Source organism: Perognathus longimembris, chromosome 17 (assembly GCF_023159225.1).
Source record: "Perognathus longimembris pacificus isolate PPM17 chromosome 17, ASM2315922v1, whole genome shotgun sequence".
NCBI lineage: Eukaryota > Metazoa > Chordata > Mammalia > Rodentia > Heteromyidae > Perognathus > Perognathus longimembris.
The window spans coordinates 55410776-55433590 of record NC_063177.1 but is presented as its reverse complement, the minus strand read 5'-3'; the positions used below and the strand labels follow the sequence as shown (position 1 = coordinate 55433590).

Here is a 22815-nt window from a genome sequence, read left to right as displayed (position 1 = left end):
GCGGGGCGGGCCGGGGGGCGGGGACGCGGACCATGGCGGCCGCGCCGCCGCTCCGGGACCGCCTGAGCTTCCTGCACCGGGTGAGTGAGGCCGGCTCGGCGCCCGGGGGCTGCGCTGGGGCCGCGGGAGCGGTCGGTTCCGCCGCGGAGGCGAAGGGCCGAGCGCGGGGAGGGGGCGGGGGGGGGGCCGGGGCGGCGCCTCGGAACGCCGACGCCGCCCGCCCGCCCGCCGGGGCCTGCGGGAGCCCCTCGCAGCGCGGCCCGGAGGCGGCGGGGCCGGGGCCGAGCCGGGGCCGTGCCCGCCGTGGAGTTCCGAGGCCGCCTCGGGAGCGTCGCGCCCAGCCCCGGCCCGGCGAGGGCTCTCAGAGCCCTCCCGCCCCGTCGACGCTTGTGGGTGCGGTACTTACCTGTGCCCCGCCCCCCTCGTCCTTGCCCCTCGACCTCCCCCTTCAATTTAAGTATTCTGGACCCCCCCCCCCCAACACACACCATTGTACGTGGAAATGCAAATAACGTGAGGACAAGCGTTTCTTTTTTTTTTTTTTTTGGTGCCAATACGAGGACTTGAACTCGGGACCTCACTCGTTTGACTTCTTTCCACTCACATCTGGTGTTTGACCACCTAAGCGACACTCCGCCTTTGCGGTTCCCTTGGCTAGTTGACTCACGGTTTTGTCTGCAAAGCCTAATCCTCGAAGGTCTCAGCCTGAATACCTGGCTGTTGGCAGCCTTCAAAGCCACCCGCAGTGGGTATTTGCAACACCACGCTAGTCACACAAGCAGACACATCTGTGACGGTGCGCGGCTTTTGTGAAACTCAGGTTGTCGTCGGGAAGCTGCCGCTGGCCGGGCTGAGTGGCCCTGGTTCCTCCGCCCTTCCCGTCACCACCTCTGGCGGCTGTAGGATGACCGTAGGCCTGGCTCTTGTTTCCTCGCAGCTCCCTATTCTCCTGAAGGGGACGTCCGACGATGACAGCCCGTGCCCTGGTTACCTGTTTGAAGAGATTGCGAGTATCCTTCCTCGGTGTTCCCGGCATAGGGAGTGGATGCCGGGCGCCCTGGTACAGTGTGCCAATTGCCAGGAGTCCTGCCATCCCAGGGCCATCCGGGGCTCCCTCACCCTAGGAGAGGGGCGGGGGCTCGGCTTGGAAAGAGCAGTACCATGACTCACGGCTGGTGGTAGGCACCCGCAGAGGGAGTGACCCAAGGAGGCCAATGGCAGCAGGAGGGCAGGCTCCTCTCTGCCATTGTGCCTCCACTTGCTCTCTTCCCTAACTGGCACGTGTCCAGAAATCTCCCACGAGTCCCTGGGCAGCAGCCAATGCCTGCTGGAGTATCTCCTGAAACGCCTGGACAGCAGCTCTGGCCACGTGAAACTCAAGGTGAGTTCTGGACTAAGGGGCCAAACTGGATGATAGGCCGTTCCGCCCAGGTGGCGGGGGCCGGGCCTACCACACCCCCCTACCCGCTGACCCCCCAGGTGCTGAAGATCTTGCTCTACCTGTGTGGCCACGGCTCCTCCTCTTTCCTCCTCATCCTCAAACGCAACTCTGCCTTCATCCAAGAAGCCACAGGTACAGGGAGATAAAGGTGTGCGGATGGACCGCCCGGGCCGGGGATGGTGTGCAGAGGAAGTTGTCGGTGTGGGTTTGTGCAGGGGTGGAGAGGGGAATCCATGCGGACGGAGCTTGGGGACAATTGGACGGGACGTAAGAAATCCTGAGCTGCCAGGGCCGTAGCTTCTTGCTAAGCCGGGACCAAGTGCTTGGGCTTTGGTAGCGATCATGGCTCTCGCGCTCTCCGTCTAGGGAAGCCTCCAGAACTTTATATTGGAGGGAGACAACGGGCCAGCGGGAGCAGTTAGGAGCTGGGGTGGGGTGAGGTGGGCGTCACGCTGGCTCAGTGGGGCTAGCGTGGAGGGCACGCCGGCTCAAGGCAGAGCGCCCCGGCTCAGCTCGGGGGGACGCAGCAGCTGTCCCGGTGGCCCCGGTGGCCTCGGCACTGTGAGGGCTGCAGGGGAGCCCGCGGGGCCTGCCGAGGGTCTGAGGAGGGCGGCCCCGGCCAGCCGTGGGAGAAGGACTGAGGGCTGAAGTGCTGCAGAAGGGGGTTGGGTCTGAAAGCTGCGGGGGGGGGGGGGGTCGGCAGGGCCCGTGTCCAGCCCTGGCCCCATTCTCCCTTCTCTGCCCTGCAGTGTTTGCGGGACCCCCAGACCCTCTCCATGGGAACAGCCTGTACCAGAAGGTGCGGGCAGCCGCCCAGGTGAGCCTGGCCCCGCGCCCCATGCTCCCCGATGCTGGCTCTGTCCTGGCTGCCACCCCACGGCCCCCACTGCGGGGCGACGGCGAGTGGCCGGGGACGGGACCTTGGCACACTGAGCCCCGCCTTCCCATTTAGGACCTGGGTAGCACCTTGTTCTCTGATGCCCTGCTGCCGCCCCCACCCTCCCAGACACCCAGGGCCCCTCCTCCAGCAGGTACGAGCCCCCCCAGCACCTCGCGCCCGCCCGCCCGCCGCGGGCGTCCCCCTCCGCCGTGTCCCCGGAGGGGCGGGCCCGCTCACGCCGTGTCCTCCTCAGGCATGGGCTCCCAGGCCAGGTCTCACGGCGCCCTCCAGGGCTTCGGCTACAGCCAGGAGCCCGGCCGAGCAGGTGAGGAGGGAGGGCCTGCGCGGGGCTCGGCGGGGCGGCCCCGCCCACCCCGCAATCCGCGCGCGCTCGGCCCCGCCCACCCCGCAACCCGCGCGGCCCCGCCCACCCCGCAACCCGCGCGCTCGGCCCCGCCCACCCCGCAACCCGCGCGCTCGGCCCCGCCCACCCCACAATCCGCGCGCGCGCTTCCCGCCTCCTCCCTGACTCGCCGCCGCTGCTTTCCCCGTCCAGCCGAGCGGAGGGCTGGGCACGGGTGGGCTCAAGTAGAGGATGCCAGGAAGCTTCCAGAAGGAAGGACCTGCGAGGAGCCCTCTGCCCTGCGCCCGTAGTGCGGCCCCACCCCCCTCGCGCTCGCGGGGGAAGGCCGCAGGCGCTGACGCCCCCCCCCCCCCCCCCCCCCCCCCGGGCGCAGGCTCTGCAGGCGAAGCCCTCCTGGCCACCGTCCAGAGGGCTGCCGAGGTGGTGGCCAAAGCCGTGCGCCCTGGGCCTGAGCTTGTGGCCGCGCAGAGACCTCTGCCCCGGGGCGACGCCTACCAGCCCGCCACGCCGCCTCCCGCCGGCCACCGCCACCTCGCCGCCCGGAGCCTGCTGCCCGGGGCTCGAGGTACGGAGGGGGGGCCCCTTCCCCGGGTCCGGTCCTCGTCCCTGCCGCTCGCTGGGGCAGATGGTCGGAGGCACCGGCCCAGGTCGGGGCGGGGGGAGGGCAGCCGCAGGCCAGGTCGGTGCGGCGGCTCCCGCCTGTCGTCCCCCGAGCTGAGGAGGCCGAGATCTGACGCTCCAGACGGGGGCCAGCCCGGCCTCCGGACCCTCTCCACCCAGCCGCTAGGGGCAAAGCGGAGCTGGGCTTCGAGGGACGACGTAGCTCAGGGACGGCTCCCAGGCATTGAGCACGCGCGCGCGCACACACACAGGCACGCACGCACACACAGGCACGCACACACACACGCACACACAGGCACGCACACACACACGCACACGCACACAGGCACGCACACACGCACACACAGGCACGCACACACACGCACACACAGGCACACACATGCTCACACAGGCACACACACACGTGCACACACATGCTCACACAGGCACGCACACACGCAGGCACGCACACACAGGCACGCACAGGCACGCGCACACACACGCGCACACAGGCACACACATGCAGGCACGCACAGGCACACACACACGCACACACAGGCACGCACACACACACGCAGGCACACACACGCAGGCACACACACAGGCACGCACACACACGCACACACACAGGCACACACATGCTCACACAGGCACGCACACACACGCGCACACACATGCTCACACAGGCACGCACACACACGCAGGCACGCACACACGTGCACACAGGCACACACACATGCAGGCACGCACAGGCACGCACACACACGCAGGCACGCACACACGTGCACACAGGCACACACACATGCAGGCACGCACAGGCACGCATAGGCACGCACACACACGCGCGCACACGCACACACAGGCACGCACACACACAGGCACGCACGCACATACGCACGCACACACAGGCACGCACACACACAGGCACGCACACACAGGCACGCACACACATGCACACACACGGCCTTCCACAATGGGGGAGACTTCAAGTCTACAGAGCAGGCCATCCACGCGCAGCCCCAGGTCTCTTGTTGGGGGCGGGGGGAGGCCAGGCCTGAGCTCCAAAGCTCTGGGCTGCGCCCTCTCTTCCAGCTGTGAGGCACCAGCCTGGGCTGGCCGGAGGGGGCTGGGAGGAGCTGGACAGCAGCCCCAGCTCGCGGGACTCCTCCCGGGCCAGCGACCGGAGCAGGGCCTCCGACTCGGGCAGCCGCCGTGGCAGCGACAGCCTCTCTGCGGGCGGCCGGGAGCCGGGCAGCCCGGCGGAACGGTGAGTGGGGTCTCCCTTCCTCTCCGGGGGCCCCGCAGGCGCCCCCAGCCCCGGGCCCTCACGGCACGGGAGGGGAGGCCCCGTCCCCTACGGCCGCCTCTACCCAGCTGTGTCCCCGCCAGGGCCGAGGCCGAGGCCCCGGGCGACCGCCAGCCGGAGCTGAGCCTGGTGAGGAGCGTGGCTCGGGGGCCTCGGGCCTTCCTGAGCCGGGAGGAGACGCAGCGCTTCACCCGACAGTGAGCCTCCCGCCGCCCTGCCGGGGGAGGGGGAGGGGGGGGGGGACGGGGGGACGGGGGGCGGGCCCGCGGCCACCCTGCCACGCACACCCCCACACACACACAGGTGTGGCCTGCTCAACTGCGAGGTGGTGCTGGAGCTGCTCCTCTGCCAGCTGGGCCGGGCTGGCGAGGACGAGCAGATGGTAAGGCCTGGGACCCGGCCTGCTCTGCGTGTGCGTGCGTGTGCGTGCGTGTGCACACGTGTGCTCATCTGTGTGCACGGAGGGTGTTCCTGGTTGGGGGTGTGCTGACTGTGGCTGGATGGAGGCTGTGTGCAGGGCCCTCTACCCCCCCCCACCCCCGGCTGGAGGCTGTGTGCTGCCCGTCCCCCTCCCCCCGGGGGTGGAGGCTGTGTGCGGCCCGTCCCCTCCCCCCGGGGGTGGAGGCTGTGTGCGGCCCGTCCCCCTCCCCCCGGGGGTGGAGGCTGTGTGCGGCCCGTCCCCCCCACCCCCGGCTGGAGGCTGTGTGCTGCCCGTCCCCCTCCCCCCGGGGGTGGAGGCTGTGTGCTGCCCGTCCCCCTCCCCCCGGGGGTGGAGGCTGTGTGCGGCCCGTCACCCCCCACCCCCGGCTGGAGGCTGAGCGTGGGGAGTGCGGTAGGGAGGGGTCGGCTGGGTGCGGCCTTGGTGGGCGATGGGCGGTGCAGATGGCCGCGCGGTGGCCCCGGTGGCCCCGCTGCCCGGGCCGGGCGGCGTCTGCCCTGGATTCTGTGTCCCGCCCCTCCCGCAGCGGGCCCTGTGCGCGGTGGCCGCCCTGGCCGGCGCCGACCTCCTGCCCCAGGAGCGCGTCCTCCTCCTCTCCCGGCCGCGCCTGCAGCAGCTCAGCGCCGCCAGCCCGGGGCCCCTCACCAGCAAGGCCACCAAGGTGGGCGCCGCGCCCCGTCCCGCCCTGCTCACAGCCCACCTATCCCTGAGCTGACGGCGCCACAGGCCCCGCCCCCTCCCCCCCACCCCCCCACGCCTGGCTCCCGCCTCAGCCGCTAGCCCCAGGGGTGTGAGCGCCCCGCTGCAGGGGTGCGCGTGTCCAGAACGCGGGCGAGGAGACGCGTGGAGCCACACCGCGTCCTCGGCGTCCCGCCCGCCGTGGGAGGGGGCGGCTCCTCTGTGGCGTGGCGGCAGGTGGCGGTGCCGCCGGCTGTGACTGCCCTCTCTCCAGCCCCCCCTTCCCTTCCAGATCCTGCGGCACCTGGAGGCCGCCTGCGGCCCGCGCCCCCCCGCCCCGCGCCCCCCCGCCCCGGCGCGCCGCCCCTCGGCCGCTGTCCCCAGCCTGTGTGACCTGCTGACCGACCCCGCGCCCCCGCCGGGGGGCCCTGCGTTCCTCCAGCCCCTGGGCTCTGCCCCAGCCTTGCCTCACAGCCCTGCGCCCACCCCAGCCGCGGGCCCCTGCCTCCCCCCCGGCCCCGGGGCCCCAGGCACGGCCCAGAGCCCTCCCGGCCGGTGCCCGAGGAGCCACGGCTCCTTGTTCGCTGGCATGGAGCTGGTGGCCCGGCCCCATCTGGGGGGGTCTGCGGCGGCCGTGGAGGAGCCGGGCCAGGCCCCCAGTTCCCCGCAGACGGCAGCCCCGGAGCGCCCAGGCCCAGAGCCGTCAGCTTTCCCGTTCCTAAACGTGTGACGCGGGGATCTCATTGTGCGCGTGCACCGGCCCCGTGCCTGGGCCACTCCCCAGACCCCTCCCGCTGGCCCCTTGCCGGGGGCTCCCCCCCCCGCCCCCCCAGCGAGGAGCCCTCCTGCCCCACTCCAGCCCCTGCCCCACACCCACCAGGCCTCCGGCCTGGCCAGCCCCAGGAGGCCCTGCCCACCCCCCCACCCCCTCCACCCCCCCAGGCAGGAGGAGGGGCTGCCTGACACCTCAACCAGCTCTGCAGCCCCAGGCGTCAGCTCGGGGGCAGGGGCCACCCAGGCCACCCAGGCCCATCCAGAGAGCTCCCAGCTCTACCTGGCACGCTGGAGGCCACAGCTCCTCAGCCCAGCTGCGTCGGCCTCCCGGTGCCCTGGGCAGGGAGAGGACACCAGGGCTACCTCAGTCCCCGTCCCCTGCCCGCCCCCTCCAGCTTGCCAGACGCTGACAGGTGGACTTGGTGCGGCCGCCACAGGCAGGTGACCACCACCGCCGTGCTGGGCTTGGCCTCCAGGGCATCAGAAGAACCTGACTGAGGCTTTGCCCTCCCACCCTCCCTCCCCAGGAAGGCGGTGTGCGCCCGGGGCCAGCGGCCGGAGCCGCCTCGAGGACTGGTCAGGCAGGCCCCTGTGACCCTCCGGGCCTGCAGACCACGCCGCCAAATAAACCACTGTTTACAGCGGCGGACTGTGCGAGTTCTGGTTCTCCTTGTGTCTACCTTCCCGGCATGCTCTGCAGGCACGCTCTGAGCACCCCCCCCCCCGTCCTACCTTGCTTGCCCTTGCTGGAGCAGGGTTCTGACTGAGGGCATTTGCATGCCTGCTACCCAGGGCCAGAGCAGAGCCAGGGCGCAGGTGACGATAAACCTCCCACAACGGGCTGCTCAGGTGCAAAGGGACCCCATCCCGCTCAGCTACGGGCTTTATTTTATTTATTTTTTGCCAGTCTTGGGGCTTGAACTCAGAGATTCCCTGAGTTTCTTTTGCTCAAGCCTATTATTCAACCACTGGAGACACAACTCTACTTCCAGCATTTTTGGTAGTTAATTGGAGATCAGAATCTCAGGCTTTCCTATCTGTGCTGGCTTCTAACCACAACCCTCAGACCTCAGCCTCCTGAACAGCGAGGGTGACAGACGAGAGCCATACACACCTGGCTTGCCACTTTGTGCCCCTCTACCACTGAGCTACCTACATCCCAGTCCCTCTGCTGCATGTTTTAAAAGTTCATTTATTGTTATAGAGGTGATGTACAGAGAGATTTCCACTACGTGAGTCAGGTCGTGGGTACGTTTCCTTTCCTACAGCGTCTTCTGTTCCCTCTCTCCCAGTCCCTCCCTCCCCTCTCCACCCACGAGTTGGACAGCTCACTTTGACCAGTGTCCACTGAGCTCCACGGATGCACTTTCTCTTCTTCCTGGAGTTCTGTGCCCTCCCCCCCCCCACTCCCAAAGATAAACACATGAATACCCCAAGCAAGGTAAAGACGTTCTGTTTCTATAGCTTAGGAGATGGGGCTGGGAAGGTGGCCTAGGGGTAAAGTGCTTGCCTGGCATGCACGAAACCTTGGGTTCGATTCCTCTGCACCACGTATATAGAAAAAAGCCGGATGTGGCGCTGTGGCTCAGGTGGCAGAGTGCTAGCCTTGAGCAAAAGGAAGCCAGGGACAGTGCTCAGGCCGTGAGTTCAAGGCCCAGGACTGGCCAAACAAAACAACAAAGTGAGCTTGCGGAACACAGGGACGCACACGCTGCGATGTGCCTCGTGGGACAGTCTCCCTCCGAGGCCCTGGCCAGCCTGGACCTCACTGGCCTCCGGCTCCTGACCTGCACTGCCACCCCAGGCTTCCACACCTGTATGCACTGAGGAGGGAGAGAAGCAGCATCGAGGGTCTGCTGTTCTCCCTGTCACGTCGTGAGTGGAGGGAGTGCGGCCAGCGATCGGGGCTGGGGCGCGGCAGGCCCTGCCTCAGGAGGACGCGCGCTGGTATCAAAAGCAGGGAGGGGGCTGGCAAAGCGCTTGCCTCGCAAGCGCCTCGTCCTGGGTTCGATTCCAGTACCGAGAAGAGAAAGACCAAAGACCTCAGTTAAGAGCGGGTAGGGAAGGGAAGGGTGTCGCCAACAGCACCAGGTAGGCTGGGCAGTCGGGGGCCCCGCCCCGCGGGCCTACGCCCCGCCCACACGCGGGCCCCGCCCACACACGGGCCCCGCCCACACCAGCCAGACCCCGCCCCGGCGGCCTGGAGGACCCGCCCCCCAAGGTTTGTCCAATCAGGCAGCCCGCCGCGCTCGCGGCCCCCCCGCCCCCCCCCTCGCTTCCCGCGGCTCCTCCCACGCCTGGTCTTCCGGAAGGACAGCCCTGCGGCCCAATGGGCTCGGGGGCCGGCCCGACAGGGGAGGCGTGGCTTTCCGGAAGGACAGGCCTGCGGCCCAATGGGCTCGGGGGCCGGCCCGGCGGGCGGCGAGCGGGCCAATCCGGGCGGGCGCGCGGGCCGGTGGCCGCTGACGGACAGGGGCGGCGCTGCTGTCTGGTTGCTCGCCTCGGCCGGCCGTCCGCCCGCCCCCCGCGCCCGCGCTTCTTTGTCGACCCCCCGGCGGAGGCCACGCGGGGGCGGGGGCTGCGGGGGCCCGATCGCGCCGGGAGCCCGGCGAGAGGCTGCGTCCGCGGGCGCCGCGCCCAGGCTCGGCCCGCGCAGGTGAGGAACCGCGGGGACGAGGGGGTCCGGGGGGTCCGCGGGGACGAGGGCCCGCGGGGTCGGGGGAGTCGGGGACCCGCGGGTCGGGGGTTAGGGGGTCCGCGGGGTCGGGCGACGGGGGGCCCGCAGGTCGGGGTTAGGGGGGTCCGCTGGGTCGTGGGGCCCGCGGGGTCGGGGGTCAGGGGTCGGGGGGTCGGAGGCGTCGCGTGGACGGGGCGCCCGGGCCCCGCTGGCTCGTGCCCGCGGCCCCCTCCCACCGCCCGCGGCCCCGTGGAGCGCAGCCCGGGTCAGGGCCCTGCGCGAAGCCGCGGGAGGGCGCGTGGGGGCCTCGCCCCCGCCGGTCCCTCCAGGCCGCAGCCCGCCCCCCCCCCGCCCTCGTCCTGCTCCCCTCCCCGGGGCAGTTGGCCTCCCCCCTCCCCGGCCTCCCTGCCGCCGGCCCGGAGGTTTCCATGGCGAGGCCGTGTTTACCGTGTTTACCCGCCAGGGCCTGCAGCTCGCTGCGGGAAAGCCGCGTCCCTCAGGCCCTGGGGCCGCGGGGTTCAGGGCCGCCCTCCCCGTCGGTGGCGCGGCCAGGCTGCCCTGGGCCGTGGCAGGTGTGCGCCTGGGCCCCGGATGAAGCGGCAGGGAGACCCCGCGCCGTCTTCCTCTTTGGGTGCTGTTTCTCTAACTTTTCCACTCAAGGCTGGTGGTGCCTTACAGCTGCACAGCTGGCCTTCTGTGGCTAACTGGAGAGAAGAGTCTGGAAGGACCCGCCCTTCAGGGCTGACCCCCAAGGCCGGGTCCTCAGAACTCAGCCTGAGCCCCCCACCTTCACGGTCACTTTGAGCATTGATTGCTGTGCTTTCGCTTGCTCCCATGGGCCCAGCCCTCGAGGATGAAAGGGGGGGGGCAGGGAGCAGGGTACAGGGAGGGGGGCGGGATGGGGACAGGACGGGGGCAGGGGCAGGGGGCAGGCAAGAGGACCAGGGCGGGGGTCGGGGGAAGAACTGGCTGCGATGAGCTGATTCTGAGAACCGGTTCCCGGTTGTCTAAAGCAGAGGAAAGAGTTACAGAGAGCGGGTCAGGTGTGGGTGAGAGATGTTTGGGTGTGTGCCTCCAGTACCCCGGGAAGCCATTTTCATAATGCCAGCTGAAAGGGGGTCAGGAAGGTACCTGGCTGAGGCGGGGGGGGGGGCTCTGGAGAGGCGGGGGGGGGGGGGCTGACTCAGTTGCAGCGGCTACACCGAGTGCGTAGCGTGCTGCAGACCGGAGGCCGTTCCCCTGTGAGAGGAGGCGGGGCCCGCAGAGCCCGGGGGGGGGGGGGGGGAGACATGGAAGAGCTGCCAGAAGAGTCTGGGGGTGGCCACCAAGGAGCGGGGTCCCCCAGGAGTAAGAGAGGAATGGCCACACCCTGGGGGCCTGGGGGTCTGGAGCAGCCCCGTGGTCGGACACGTCTAGGGGCCCCGGGGGTCACCCGCCGGCCTCACGGCCTGCCGCCTCCCAGAAGCCCGTGAGGCGGCGTGTCTGCCCCGCGTGTAAGAGGAGCGAGGTGGGCAGGCGGGTCGTAGCGGAGGCTGGCTCGCACCACGGCCTGCTTCCCCCCCACCCCCCGCAACCTCGGGGGGTGCTGGGCCGTGCCCGCTGCCTCCGCCGGCCCCTGGGCTGCTGTCCAGGGGCTGCCCCCGGCCGGGATGGTTCACGGGCCCGGCGGGCGCCCAGGAAGTGTGGCGGGAGCTGGGCGTGGGCGGCTCACGCCTGTCACCCTAGCTACCCGGGAGGCTGAGGTCGGGGGACCGCGGCTGGAGGCCCGCCTGGCAGGAGAGTCCGCGAGACTCTGGCCTCCCGTTAAGCACCGGAAGACCGGGAGCGGCGCTGTGGCTCCCGTGCTGAGCTAAGCGCCCAGGGACGGCGCCCAGGCCGCGTTCAAGACCCGCCACCGAAACGGAAAGGAGGGAAGCGGGCGGAGGGCGGCGGCGGGCGGAGGGGCCGGGAGGCTCTGCGGCGCGTGCGTGCCGGGCGGAGGTGCGGTTCCCAGCGCCTGACCGCCCCTCCTCCCCCCGCAGGGACCCCCTTCACCATGAAGGGCTCCCGGGCCGCCAGCAGGACCCCTGACGGCACCCCGGCCGGCGTGGAGCTGAGTCTCACCGGCCTGCCGCCCCCCGTGTCCCAGCGCCCCGGCAGCGCCTGCGCGGCAGGCCCTTCACCCGGTCCGTCTCCCTGGCCACAGGCAGCAAGCCAGGAGGGGGGCGCTGGTGAGTGCGGGGGGGGGGGGGGGGGGAGGGGGGCGCTGGTGAGTGCAGGGGGGGTGGGAGGGGGCGCTGGTGAGGGCGGGGAGGTGGGGTGGGAGGGGGCGCTGGTGAGGGCGGGGGGGGGTGGTGGGAGGGGGCGCTGGTGAGGGCGGGGGCGGGGGGGGGTGGGAGGGGGCGCTGGTGAGTGCAGGGGGGTGGGAGGGGGCGCTGGTGAGGCGGGGGGGGGGTGGGAGGGGCGCTGGTGAGGGTGGGGGGGGGTGGGAGGGGGCGCTGGTGAGTGCAGGGGGGTGGGAGGGGGCGCTGGTGAGGGCGGGGGGGGGGTGGGAGGGGGCGCTGGTGAGGGCGGGGGGGGGTGGGAGGGGGCGCTGGTGAGGGCGGGGGTGGGAGGGGGGCGCTGGTGAGGGCGGGGGGGGGGGGGTGGGAGGGGTCGCTGGTGAGTGCAGGGGGGTGGGAGGGGGCGCTGGTGGGGGGGGGGGGGGTGGGAGGGGGCGCTGGTGAGGGCGGGGGGTGGGTGGGAGGGGGCGCTGGTGAGGGCGGGGGTGGGTGGGAGGGGGCGCTGGTGAGGGTGGGGGGGGTGGGAGGGGGGCGCTGGTGAGGGCGGTCCACTCCTGTGTCTCACGAGTTCTGCAGCAGGAATGGTGGCCAGCAGAGGCCTTGGTCTGGCTGAGCTCAGAGCCTGCGGACGGTGCACAGCCACTAGGTCATCTGCGGCCGCTGCTGTAGCGCTGGGTGACCATCTCGGGCCGGCATCCCTGACCGTGCCCCCAGAGCCGCCTCGCTCCGCAGCATGGACTCCTCCCTCGCGCCCTGGGTCCCTTGCTCAGCTCCTGCAGCCCAGGGGGACGGTGGTGGGGCCAGGAAATGGCGGGGGGCAGTGCTGGGGCGCTGGCACGGAGGTGGTTGCCAGGCTTGCTCCCGGCCTGGGCGCCGGCCCGCCTCTCCTCGCCCTCCCGCTGCCCGCGGCTCTGCCCCTGAGTGCTCACTGCCCCTCTGGCAGCGCCGCCTGCGGACGCTGACGGGACATCTTATCAGAACGTTCCAGAAGGGGCTGGGGATATGGCCTAGTGGCAAGAGCGCTCCGCCTCCTATACATGAAGCCCTGGGTTCGATTCCCCAGCACCACATATATAGAAAATGGCCAGAAGGGGCGCTGTGGCTCAAGTGGCAGAGTGCTAGCCTTGAGCAAAAAGAAGCCAGGGACAGTGCTCAGGCCCTGAGTCCAAGGCCCAGGACTGGCAAAACAAACAAACAAACAGAATGTTTCCAGAAGCTCCCTTTGAGATGGCCTGGCCTGTGGCACACCTGGTAGATGCCGGGCCAGCGGCTCACACCTGTTGTCCCAGCTACGCAGGAGGCTGAGATCTGAGGATCGCAGTTCAAAGCCAGCCTGGGCGGGAAAGCTCATGAGACTCCGTAATTAACCACCCAAAAACCGGGAGTCGGAGCCTGGCTCAAGTGGTAGAGCAGGAAAGCTCAGGGACGGCGCCTGGCTGGAGTTCAAGCCCACCACTCACGAAACAGAACCAGCCCTGCTGCCCGGCCTGGAGTTCTGAGCCGTGCCGGGCCGCCCGAACCCCCCCCCCCCCGCCGACCCCCCGCGGCTGCAGCAGCCCGTGGCCTCTTCCTCCGAGAGACGCAGCCTGCCCCCCACCCGCAGCACAGCGGCTCCCGGCCCGGGACGCGAGCTGCCGACCCCGCTGGGGTCCTGGCTCTGGGAGGCGACGGCGGTGCCAGGCCCTGAGGGCCCCGCTTCCCCCCCACCCGGTCTCCCTGCGCCCAACTTCCCGCCCCACTTCCCTTCCCGCCAAGGACGCGGCCTTCAAATCCAAGAGCTGCCGCAGGCGTGTCCCCGATGTCCCCAAGCCGGGCCCCACCCACCACACTCTGCCCTTTGCACAGAGAAGGTTGGTGTTCACCGCCCGGACTCGGTTTACCTTCTGGCCACTTCCTTTCTGCCACGGTGCCCCCCCGCCCGTTGAGTGCCAGACGCCCGTCTCACCCTGACTTTGGCTGCTCCGAGTGCGAGGCTGGGAACCTGTCTGGGGGTGGGGGGAAGGGGGGGACAGGATGGGCGGCCCGCAGCCCCTCCCCCACGCGGCCCCCTCCCCCAGGGCGGCCTGTTTTCAGTGGGTCAGGCCGATGGCCCACTGGAACGGCGCCCCCCCTTCCCTCCGCCGCTGGCCCTCCCGGAGCAGCCGCTCAGGGCCCGCCCCGCCCGCCGCTGGCGCCTGCTGACCCCCGAGGGCTCCCGTGTGTGGCCGTGTGGCTGGACCGCGGGTTCGTCGGAGCCGCCTCGCGCCCGTGTCTGCGGGGCGCACGCGCGCCCTGGCCGGGCGTGGACACTGACGGATGGGGGGCAGCATCCGCACCCCACCGGCCGGCCGGGCCTCAGCCTCGCGGGTTGGGTGTAGGAAGGGCGACTCTTTGATTCCCTTTCCTGTGCCAGCCCTGGGGCTCCCACTCCGGGCGGGGGCGCCCTCGGCCAGCGGAGCCACCGCCCCCTTCGTCCTCGTGGGCGAGTTAGTGAGAGCTGAGCGCCTGGCGGGCTCTCCTGTCCGGCCGGCGATTACCCTCGGGTCTCAGCCTCCTGGGTAGCTAGGTGGCTTGATCCACCTCTGCTTGACCTCCTCCCCCCCTCCTCCTCCCCTCCCTCCTCCCCCTCCTCTTCTGAGGGGTGTGTGTATGGGGGGGGGGGGTCTCACGATGCTTCCCAGGCCGGTCTTGAACTCCTGGGCTCGAGCAGTCTCCCGACCTCAGTGAGCAAGTGAAGTAACGTCAGAATGGAGGGGCCCCTCACACCCGGCCCCAGGCCTCTGCCTCCCTGCACTCTGGCCTAGCTGAGCAGCTTTCACCCGTTGCTTTTCTCTATTTGCCAGTCCTGGGGCTTGAACTCAGGGCCTGAGCACTGTCCCTGGCTTCCTTTTGCTACCTCTTGAGCCACAGCGCCGCTTTCTGGCCTCTTCTGCGTCTGTGGTGCTGAGGCATCGAACCCCCAGGCTTCATGCACGCGAGGCGGCGCTCCACCGCTAGGCCACCTTCCCAGCCCCCCCCCCCCCCCGTTCCTTGTTGGGGGCCGGGCCTGGCCTCCGCCGTCCTCGCTCCGCGCGGTTCTTTTCCTCTCCGGAGCCGTTCACCGTTCCTTTCTAAGTGCAGGTCGTATCACAGGTGGAAGCCGAGCTCCCCAGGAGCGAGCTGTGCTTCCGCCCCGTGCTCCCCTCCCTCCCCCCGGCCACCCCCCCCCCCCCCCCCGTGACCACGCTCTCCCACGGGGCCGCGGGGGGGAGGCAGCGGGAGCCCGGGCCGGACGGCTCTGCTCTTCCAGCCCCGGGGGTGACCCTGCCGGCCGCCGAGCCTCCCCGTGTGGTCAGGACCTCCGCCGGGCTGGGCGCCACGGACACGGCCAGGCCGTCCGCACCCCCCGCTTCCCGCGCGCCACGCGGTCGGGGCCAGGCCGGCCCGCACCCCCGCTTCCCGCGCGCCACGCGGTCGGGGGCCAGGCCGGCCCCGCACCCCCGCTTCCCGCGCGCCACGCGGTCGGGGGCCAGGCCGTCCCGCACCCCCGCTTCCCGCGCGCCACGCGGTCGGGGGCCAGGCCGGCCGGGGCCAGGGTGCTGTAGGGAGCCGCGGGGCTGCGCGGGGGCAGTGGAGGGCTGTTTCCGGTGGCACCGTGCGGGCCGTGTCGGGAGCCCGGGAGGGCTGTCCCGGTGGCCCGCCGCGGGCTGAGCGCCCCCCCCCGGCCGGGGCCCCCCCCCCGGGGCCGGGCTGAGGGAGGGCGGCGGGGAGCCCGGCCTGGGCCCCGTGCAGCGCCTCGCATCTCCAGCCCCCCTCCCTCGTCCTGGGGACACAGGAGGCCCGGCCACAGCGACCCCTGGGGTGCAGAACGGAGCCCAGGGCCGCAGCGGGGGCCCGCCCCACCCCGGGCCCCCCCCCCATGCTCACCCTGGCCCGATTCCCCGGGCGGGGCCAGGGTGGCCCGGCCGCTCTGTCCTCCTCGTCACGTGACCCGGCAGCCCTCGTGGTCAGTCCCGCGCAGGCTGCGTGTCCCGAGCTGGGGCCAGCGGCGTTCTCTTCCCCTCTGCAGGAGGCCTCCGGGCCTGGCGGCTCCGGGCCATCAACAACCTTCGCAGATCCAACAGCACCACGCAGGTCCCCCCGCCGTGGACCGGCTCTCCCAGGTGACCCTGCCCCCGCCTCCCTGCCCCTCCCGCCCCGGAGCCGTGGCCCCTCGGGGGGTGCGGCCTGGGGCCTCCACGCTGCCCCGTCCCTGGGCTGCGCCCTGCGCTCTTGCGCATGGGGGGGGAGCCGCCTGTCCCGGCGAATGTGGAGCCTGGGCCCCTGGCCCCGCGTGGCCCCTGCCCCCCTCCGCCTCTGGGGTCCCGGTGGGGCGGGGGGCGGGGCGGGGCTCCCACCTGCCTTCGGGTGGGAGCCCGCGTCGGCGGCCGTGTAGAGGTCCTCCCCGCGGGGCCCCTGCCCATCCTCGCCAACAGGAGGGGGGAGCTTCCCGGAGCCCCAGTGCCGGGTGGGGAGAGGGGTCCAGCAGCAGAGCCCGGAACAGCCAGGAAGCCCCGACACCCCCTCCCGCCTCCGTCTCAGGCGGGCAGGGGCTCCGGATGGGCCTCCGGTGCCGCCCTCTGCCCGTCAGCGGCGAGCGCGCGTGCCCAGGGGCCCGGGGCAGGGCAGGCTTGGTGGGTGTAGACACGAGTGTCCGCACGTGCTGTGTGGCCGGTGCTCGTGTGTGTGTGTGTGTGTGTGTGTGTGTGTGTGTGCGCATGCGTGGTGTGTGCGCAGTGTTGAGTACGGGGCGTGCTGGCAAGGTGTTCTGGGGGGTCCTGCGCTCGCCTGTCCGGGTGGGCAGCGAGCCGGTTTGTGGGGCGCCCGGAGCCTCGTCTGGCGTGCTGACGGGGCCGTGAGCTCGCCCTGCTCGCTGGCACGCTGCTGCTGCGGCGGCTCCCGCTTTTGGGGACGGCCGCGCTGGAGTCTGCGCTCCAGGCCTTTGCCCTCCAGGTAGCCATTCTGCCGGCCCCGCCCCGCCAGGCCGGGTGTGGCGGCTCCGGCTGTAACCTACACACTTGGAGGCAGCGCTGGGAGGTCGCAGTTCACGAAATCCCTTCTCGTCAGGGCCGGGCAAGGTGGCCTGGCTATGTCATTGTAGCCACGGGGACCTCCGTGGCCGGTGGTGTGGCCCTGTTATTGTAGCCACGTGGGGGCACCGTGGCTGAGTGCCGTGGCCTGTGCCTATCATCCTAGCCACACTAGGAAACAAGTAGGACCACATCCCAGGCCTGCCCAGATGTGAAGTGAGACCCTACCCCAGCGGTTTTTTCCTTTTCTTTTTCCAGTCCTGGGCTTGACCTCAGGGCCTTGAGCACTGTCCCTGGCCTCCTTTTTCCTCAAGGCTAGCACTCTGCCACTTGAGCCACAGCGCCACTTCTGGCCATTTTCTGTATATGTGGTACTGGGGAATCGAACCCAGGGCTTCACATATACAAGGCAAGCTCTCTTGCCACTAGGCCACATTCCCAGCCCCTCCTACCTCAGCGTTAAGTAAGGGGCTATGGGTAAGGCTCGAGGGATAGAACACCTGCCCACGAGCGTGAGGCTGTGTTCAGTTCCCCCACACCGGGGGAAAGATGGAGGTGTTGCCGCGTGCGGTGGCTCACAGGGTCGGGAGGATTGCGGTCTGAAGCGAGCGAGGCCGGTCTCTGCGGGTAAGCCAGGCATGTTGGCAGGCTCTCTAGTCTCAGCAGGAGACATAGGTAAGATGGGGGTCCCAGCCCCAGAAAAGCACCTTTTATCTAAAAAGCAGAGAAAGGCTAGGAGTGCCCATTGCGTCTTGTTTGCTTTTTGTGTAACGTTTCATAGAGTTAAAGGGTACAGTTTAAAATGCACTGGGGCTGGGATCGAACCCCGAGGCCTGCTGCACGCCAGATAAGCACTCCACCACTAACCCTCACCGCAGGCCCCAGTCGGCGACTACCTCAGTACTCACCGCTGTGCGGCCACCGCCACGGTCAAAACTGGAAACCTCACTGGGCACTCAGGAGGCTGAGCTCTGAGGGTCACAGTTCAAAGCCAGCCTGGGCAGGAAAAGTCATGAGACTTATCTCCAATTCGTCACAGAAAACGCAGGAAGTGGCGCTGTGGCTCAAGAGGTAGAGCGCTGGCCTTGAGCAAAAAGGAGCTCAGGGCAGTGCTCAGGCCCCGAGTTCAAGGCCCAGGACCGGCAAAGAAAAGAAGATGAAAAAACCTGTCCTGGCCCCACCGTCCCTGCCAGTCCAGCCCCTCCCCGCTGGGCTGCGGCTCCCCCTTTCCCCCCCACACCCCACACCCCACCCCCCCCACCCCCCCCACCACCCACCCCCACCCCCCCCCCCCCCCCGCCGTCCCCTAGAGGCGGATTGTGTGGCCCGTGGCCTCCGGGCCCTCCACGCCGGCGGGCGGCGCTTCCCGCAGCGAGTGCGCGGCCCCTGGCACCAGCCGTGCGTCCTGGGCCCGCGAGCCGCAGGAGGGAGGGGCAGGGCAGCAGCCTGGCGCCGCCCGGGCCCGCGGGAGCGCCCGGCCCGGGGCGGCTGACCCTCGGCGGGGTCACCCGCCTCCCTCGCCTGACTCCGCCCTCTCCGCAGGCCGGCCGAGCCCGCCGACTTCCTGGCGCTCTTGGAGGGCGGCACCTGCGAGAGGAGGGCGTGCGGCGAGCAGGGGGCCACGTGGAACGTGCTGGTAAGGGGGGGCGGGCACGCGCGGCTCCTCGGCGGGCGGGGCCCCAGCACCCCAGCACCCCGACGGTGACGGGGCTCGGGGCCCCCGCTGTGTGACTCACAGGACGAGCAGCCCAGGGGCCTCACCTCACCAGCCCGCGGCCCGGCCTCCAGCTCCCCGTCAGGCCCGCGGAGGAGAGAAAGCGTCCTGGCTCCCAGCTTCACGGCCAACAACAGGTAGGGCGAGCGCGGGCCGGGAGCGCCCCGAGCCCGCCGCGGGGGCCGCAGCCCCTCCAAAGGCGGGCTTCGGGCGGGGGGGGGGGGGCACTGCTGAACGTGGCTTTCCAAGCAGCCATCGCCAGAGGTTGGGGGGCACGAGCCCACCCCCCAAAGCTGGCCCCGCCCTCGGCACTCGTGGAGTCAGGCTCGCCAGGGCCACGCGCGTGCGGGCGTCCCGGCCAGCCGGTGGGGCGCTCGGCAGACGGCCTTGGCCTTGGGGCTCTGAGGGCGGGGCTTGCCTCGGCCACGCGGCCCTGAGGGGCGGGGCTTGCCTAGGCCACGCGTCCCTGAGGGGCGGGGCTCGCCTTGTCCCCGGGGCCCTGAGGGGCGGGGCTTGCCTCGGCCACGGGGCCCTGAGGGGCGGGGCTCGCCTCGGCCACGGGGCTCTGAGGGCGGGGCTTGCCTCGGCCACGCGGCCGTGAGGGGCGGGGCTTGCCACGGCCACGGGCCCTGAGGGGCGGGGCTCGCCTTGGCCTTGGGGCTCTGAGGGCGGGGCTTGCCTCGGCCACGCGGCCCTGAGGGGCGGGGCTCGGCTCGGCCAAGCGGCCCTGAGGGGCGGGCTCGCCTCGGCCCACGGGGCCTGAGGGCGGGGCTCGCCTTGTCCCCGGGGCCTGAGGGGCGGGGCTCGGCTCGGCCACGCGGCCCTGAGGGGCGGGGCTCGCCTCGGCCACGCGGCCCTGAGGGGCGGGGCTCGGCCCGGCTCCTGGTGCGGAGCCAGGTGCTCGGCGCCGCGGTCCTCGCTTCACCTGCTTCCTGTGTTTGGCAGGAGCAACAAGGGGACTGTGGGCAACTGCGTCACCACCATGGTGCACAACCGCTACAACCCCCTCGGAGAGGACGCCCCCGCCCAAGAGCTCCAACCAGACAGCCCCCTCCCTCAAGTAAGTCCGCATCGCCCCAGCCCGGGGCGCACCCCCCCCCAGGCCCAGGGCAGCGCTCTGCCCAGAAAGCCCCATGCAGAGCCTGGGGGCGGCCGAGCTGGCGTCCCTGCTCTGTCGCGGGTGCATGAGAACCGCTAGGTGACGACGAGGAAGGACTGAGCCAGGCAGGCGCTGCTGGGCCTCGGGAGGGCGGCCTTGGAGCCAGCAGCGCACGCTGCCCTGGGGCAGAGCCGTCCGGTGTGAGCTGGGGCTCCCCTCCCCCCCCAGCAACATCATCAAAGCGGGCGCCAGCAGGCTGGGGAGGGCGGCAGCCTCTCAGAGCCCAGGAAGAACAACTCGAGCGGCAGCCAGGAGGCCCACCGCGCCGCCGGCCTGCTCCGGAGGAGGGAGGTGACGGAGGAGGAGGCCGAGAGGTGAGCGGGAGGGAGCCTGGTCCCCCCCCCCGTGGCAGGAGGGCCCCGTCCTGGTCACCTCAGCGAGGCCGGAGACCCCGCCACGACCCCACGCAAGGTGCCCTCGGGGAACGGGCAGAGAGGGAGCGTGGTCCTAGGGGCTGGGTAGGAGCCAGAGGCCCCAGAGAGGCTGGCCGGAACATTCTAGAACTAGACTGTGCACACCGCTCTCTAAGTTTGCTAGAAAAGCGTTTAACTCTATGCTCTAAAATGGGGGTGGGTTGTAGTGTGGAAGTTATACTTCAGGGTTGGCAGGGCCGGGGGCCCCCGGCCAGGCCCCTCCCCCCTCCCGGGCTGCAGATGCAGGGGCCACCCAGCTTCCAGCCGGTGCCCACTCTGCACGTCCGTGGGCCTCCCCGTGGCGGTGCCCACTCTGCATGTCTGCGGGCCTCCCCCGTGGCGGTGCCCACTCTGCGTGTCCACGGGCCTCCCCGTGGCGGTGCCCACTCTGCATGGCCGCGGGCCTCCCCCGTGGCGGTGCCCCACTCTGCATGTCCGCGGGCCTCCCCGTGGCGGTGCCCTCGTCTGCATGTCTGTGGGCCTCCCCCGTGGCACCTGTGGCAGTGCCCAGGCAGACGGGCCTTGGGGAGGACCGGCGTCTGCAGGGCCGAGGCCCCGGGCAGCGGGCGTCCACCTGCAGGTCCTCCGCGTGCTCCGCGGTGGCCCCGAGCTCCGGGGCTGACGGGTCCTCGTTTACCCCGGCTCGCTGGGGCGTAGCTCCGATGGTAACGCGCACCCGTTTACAAGTGTGCGCTGCGTGTTCACGAAGGCGGATCCCTGGGGAGCCCCTGGCCCCTCGAGTGCCCCCGTCCCTTTCCCTGGCCAGGGTCTCACCTTTCCCGGGCTTCCTCTCGCCACGGGGCCGGCTGGCTGTCTCAGGGGGTAGGGGGGGCTCTGCCCTTGGCTCCCCCGCCCCGCACGCGGTCCCCTCCCGGCGTGGGGTTTGCAGGGAGCCGGCGGGCAGGGCGGGGCGGGCGGCCATCCCGCGTCGTCCCAGCGTCCCCTGTGCTCCCGCGGGGCCGGGGTCGCCGCGCCGGCCGACCTCAGCCCTGCTCGCGGCAGGTTCATCCTCCAGGTCAACCAGGCCGCGGTCACCATCCAGCGCTGGTAACCCGCCACCTGGTGCAGCGGCGCCGCGCGCGTGCGGCCGGCCTGGAGCTGCTGGCGTCCAAAGCGGGAGGTCAGTGCGGGGTGGGAGCCCGGGGTCCCCGGGGCCCGGCCGTGCCTGGGGAGTTGCTGAGACCCCAGCTTTCCCGTGGGCACACGCCCCATCCGTGGCCCGTCTGTTCCTCGCGACCTGCCAGGTCCCGGGCGTCGGGAGGAGGCCGGGCTCCCAGCCTGGGTGCAGAGGGGTCCCCCCCCCGTCGTGCCACCCCCCGCTGGGGTCTGGGGCTTCCACGGGTGACGCCAGCCGGGCAGATTCCAGCAGGCTCTGCAGATTCCTGGGGGCCCCCATGAGCGAGAGAAACCTGGCGAGGCCCAGGGGCTCGGTCCATCTTCCGGCTCTATAGACCCTGGCTTTGATTTTCTTGGCAGCAGCAGCGACAGCAGCTGGACGACAGGAACTTTCTAGACCTGCACCGGCAGAAGGAGGCGGCAAGGAAGAAGGCCCGGGAGGAGAAGGCGCGCCAGGCGCGGCGTGCGGCCATTCAGGTGCGGAGCGGCCCCTGCGGGCCCTGGGCCTGGCTGCGGTGACCCGGAACCCTGAGCCCCGGGAACCAGCCTTGGGGCGGGGGGGGGGGGGGGGCCCTGCTCACAGATCCTATGCTGGCAGGAGCTGCAGCAGAAGCGAGCCCAAAAGTCAGGAGAGGCCGGCGTGCACCCCCCAAGGACAGCCCGGAGGCCAGGGTGCCGCGCCCACCGTGGCCCGCCTGGGAGCCACCCCGTACCCCGGACAGCCCCGCCCGCCAGGTCCCAAGGCCAACAACGTGGGTGAGCGCTCCCACCCCCACCCCCCCCCAGGGAGCTGGGCCAGGCCCCCCCCTGCACACAACGTGGGTGAGCACTCCCACCCCACCCCCCACCCGGGAGCTGGGGCCGGGCCTCCCCCTCCCCCCACCCTCCCAGGTTCAGACGTGGGGCTGCGTTTGAGAAGCCCCGGGCCGCGACGCAGTCCTGGCCTGGGGACCCAGGGTAGAGGACAGAGCCGGCGCCTCCCCCCACCCGGCCCCCACCTCACACCCGGGACCACACGTGGCCCCCCCCCGGCCCCCACCTCACACCCGGGACCCACACGTGGGCCCCCCCGGCCCCCACCTCACACCCGGGACCACACGTGGGCCCCCCCCGGCCCCCACCTCACACCGGGACCACACGTGGGCCCCCCCCGGCCCCCACCTCACACCCGGGACCACACGTGGGCCCCCCCCCGCCCCCACCTCACACCCGGGACCACACGTGGGCCCCCCACTCCAGAGCCAGGGTCGCGCCCGGGTGCATGGCGTCCCGCGTTTGTCCCGTAGGCGCCGGTGCGTGCCCGGCAGTGCCCAGGGACCCCTCCCCTCCCGGCTCCCCCGCGCGACTCCTCTCCAGAGGACAAGCCGCCGGCCTGGGGCGTCGCCCCCGCTCCTCTCCGCCCAGGCTCCGTCTCGAGGAGCATGTCAGCGCCAGAGGTGGGGTCTGGCGGGCCTCCTGCTGCTCCTCCATGGTCCCGGGTCCCTTCTACCCCCAGAGGGCCCCAGAGGGTGTGGGACGGCGTCTCCCAACCGCCCCCGGCCTCTCAGAGAGGACACGGCCACGCAGTGGGAGCCCGAGGCCCCGCCCACCCGCCCGGGCAGCCACCTGAGAGCCCTCGGGAGGCCGAGCCCTGCCCCGCGCGGCCGGCCCCTGCGCGTGGAGCTTGCTCTTGGAGGCGGTGGTGGCGGCAGCGTCGGGCTCTGCCCCTGCCTGTGTGCTTCAGGACGCCAACTCCCCGGCTGGGCTCCGTGACGGCCCAGGCCCGGGGGGCCCTCCGGGAGCTGGCCCCCGCCCAGGGCCACGCTGGACGAGCTGCTGGACACGCTGCGGCTGCTGGATAGGAGAGCCCGAGCCACTGCCCCGCCCCAAGCCCCACCACATGGACCCATACTCCTGGATCCACCAGGTACCCGGGCCACACGACCCCGCCCGCCCCCACCGTGCCCACAACGCCCCCTGCTCCCAC

The 22815-nt window shown here is 71.4% G+C and overlaps 3 protein-coding genes across 7 annotated transcripts in view; all 3 read left to right on the top strand.

Moving 5' to 3' along the window:
* Positions 1–19584, top strand: part of Slc38a10 (solute carrier family 38 member 10) — a 52470-nt gene extending 32886 nt beyond the window's left edge. For all 5 annotated transcript variants that reach the window (XM_048366949.1, XM_048366946.1, XM_048366948.1 and 2 more), the window contains 2 exons: positions 14974–14979; positions 19573–19584. The gene's annotated coding sequence lies outside the window, so the exon portion shown is untranslated. The remainder of the gene's footprint in view (positions 1–14973; positions 14980–19572) is intronic.
* On the top strand, positions 13–6537 carry Tepsin (TEPSIN adaptor related protein complex 4 accessory protein). The gene is made up of 13 exons (XM_048366952.1): positions 13–80; positions 938–1010; positions 1290–1381; positions 1480–1573; positions 2191–2258; positions 2394–2472; positions 2575–2646; positions 3059–3250; positions 4378–4552; positions 4675–4788; positions 4895–4973; positions 5557–5691; positions 6001–6537. Exons 1-13 carry the CDS (start codon positions 33–35, stop codon positions 6436–6438), a joined length of 1659 nt encoding a protein of 552 aa, XP_048222909.1. The 5' UTR covers positions 13–32; the 3' UTR covers positions 6439–6537.
* Cep131 (centrosomal protein 131) lies at positions 9002–21325 on the top strand. The gene is made up of 9 exons (XM_048366960.1): positions 9002–9138; positions 11181–11369; positions 15448–15541; positions 17990–18083; positions 18186–18298; positions 19107–19221; positions 19489–19634; positions 20736–20853; positions 21210–21325. The coding sequence occupies exons 2-8, from the start codon at positions 11195–11197 to the stop codon at positions 20782–20784; spliced, it is 786 nt and encodes a 261-aa protein (XP_048222917.1). The 5' UTR covers positions 9002–9138; positions 11181–11194; the 3' UTR covers positions 20785–20853; positions 21210–21325.
* The last annotated feature ends 1490 nt before the right edge of the window (positions 21326–22815 follow it).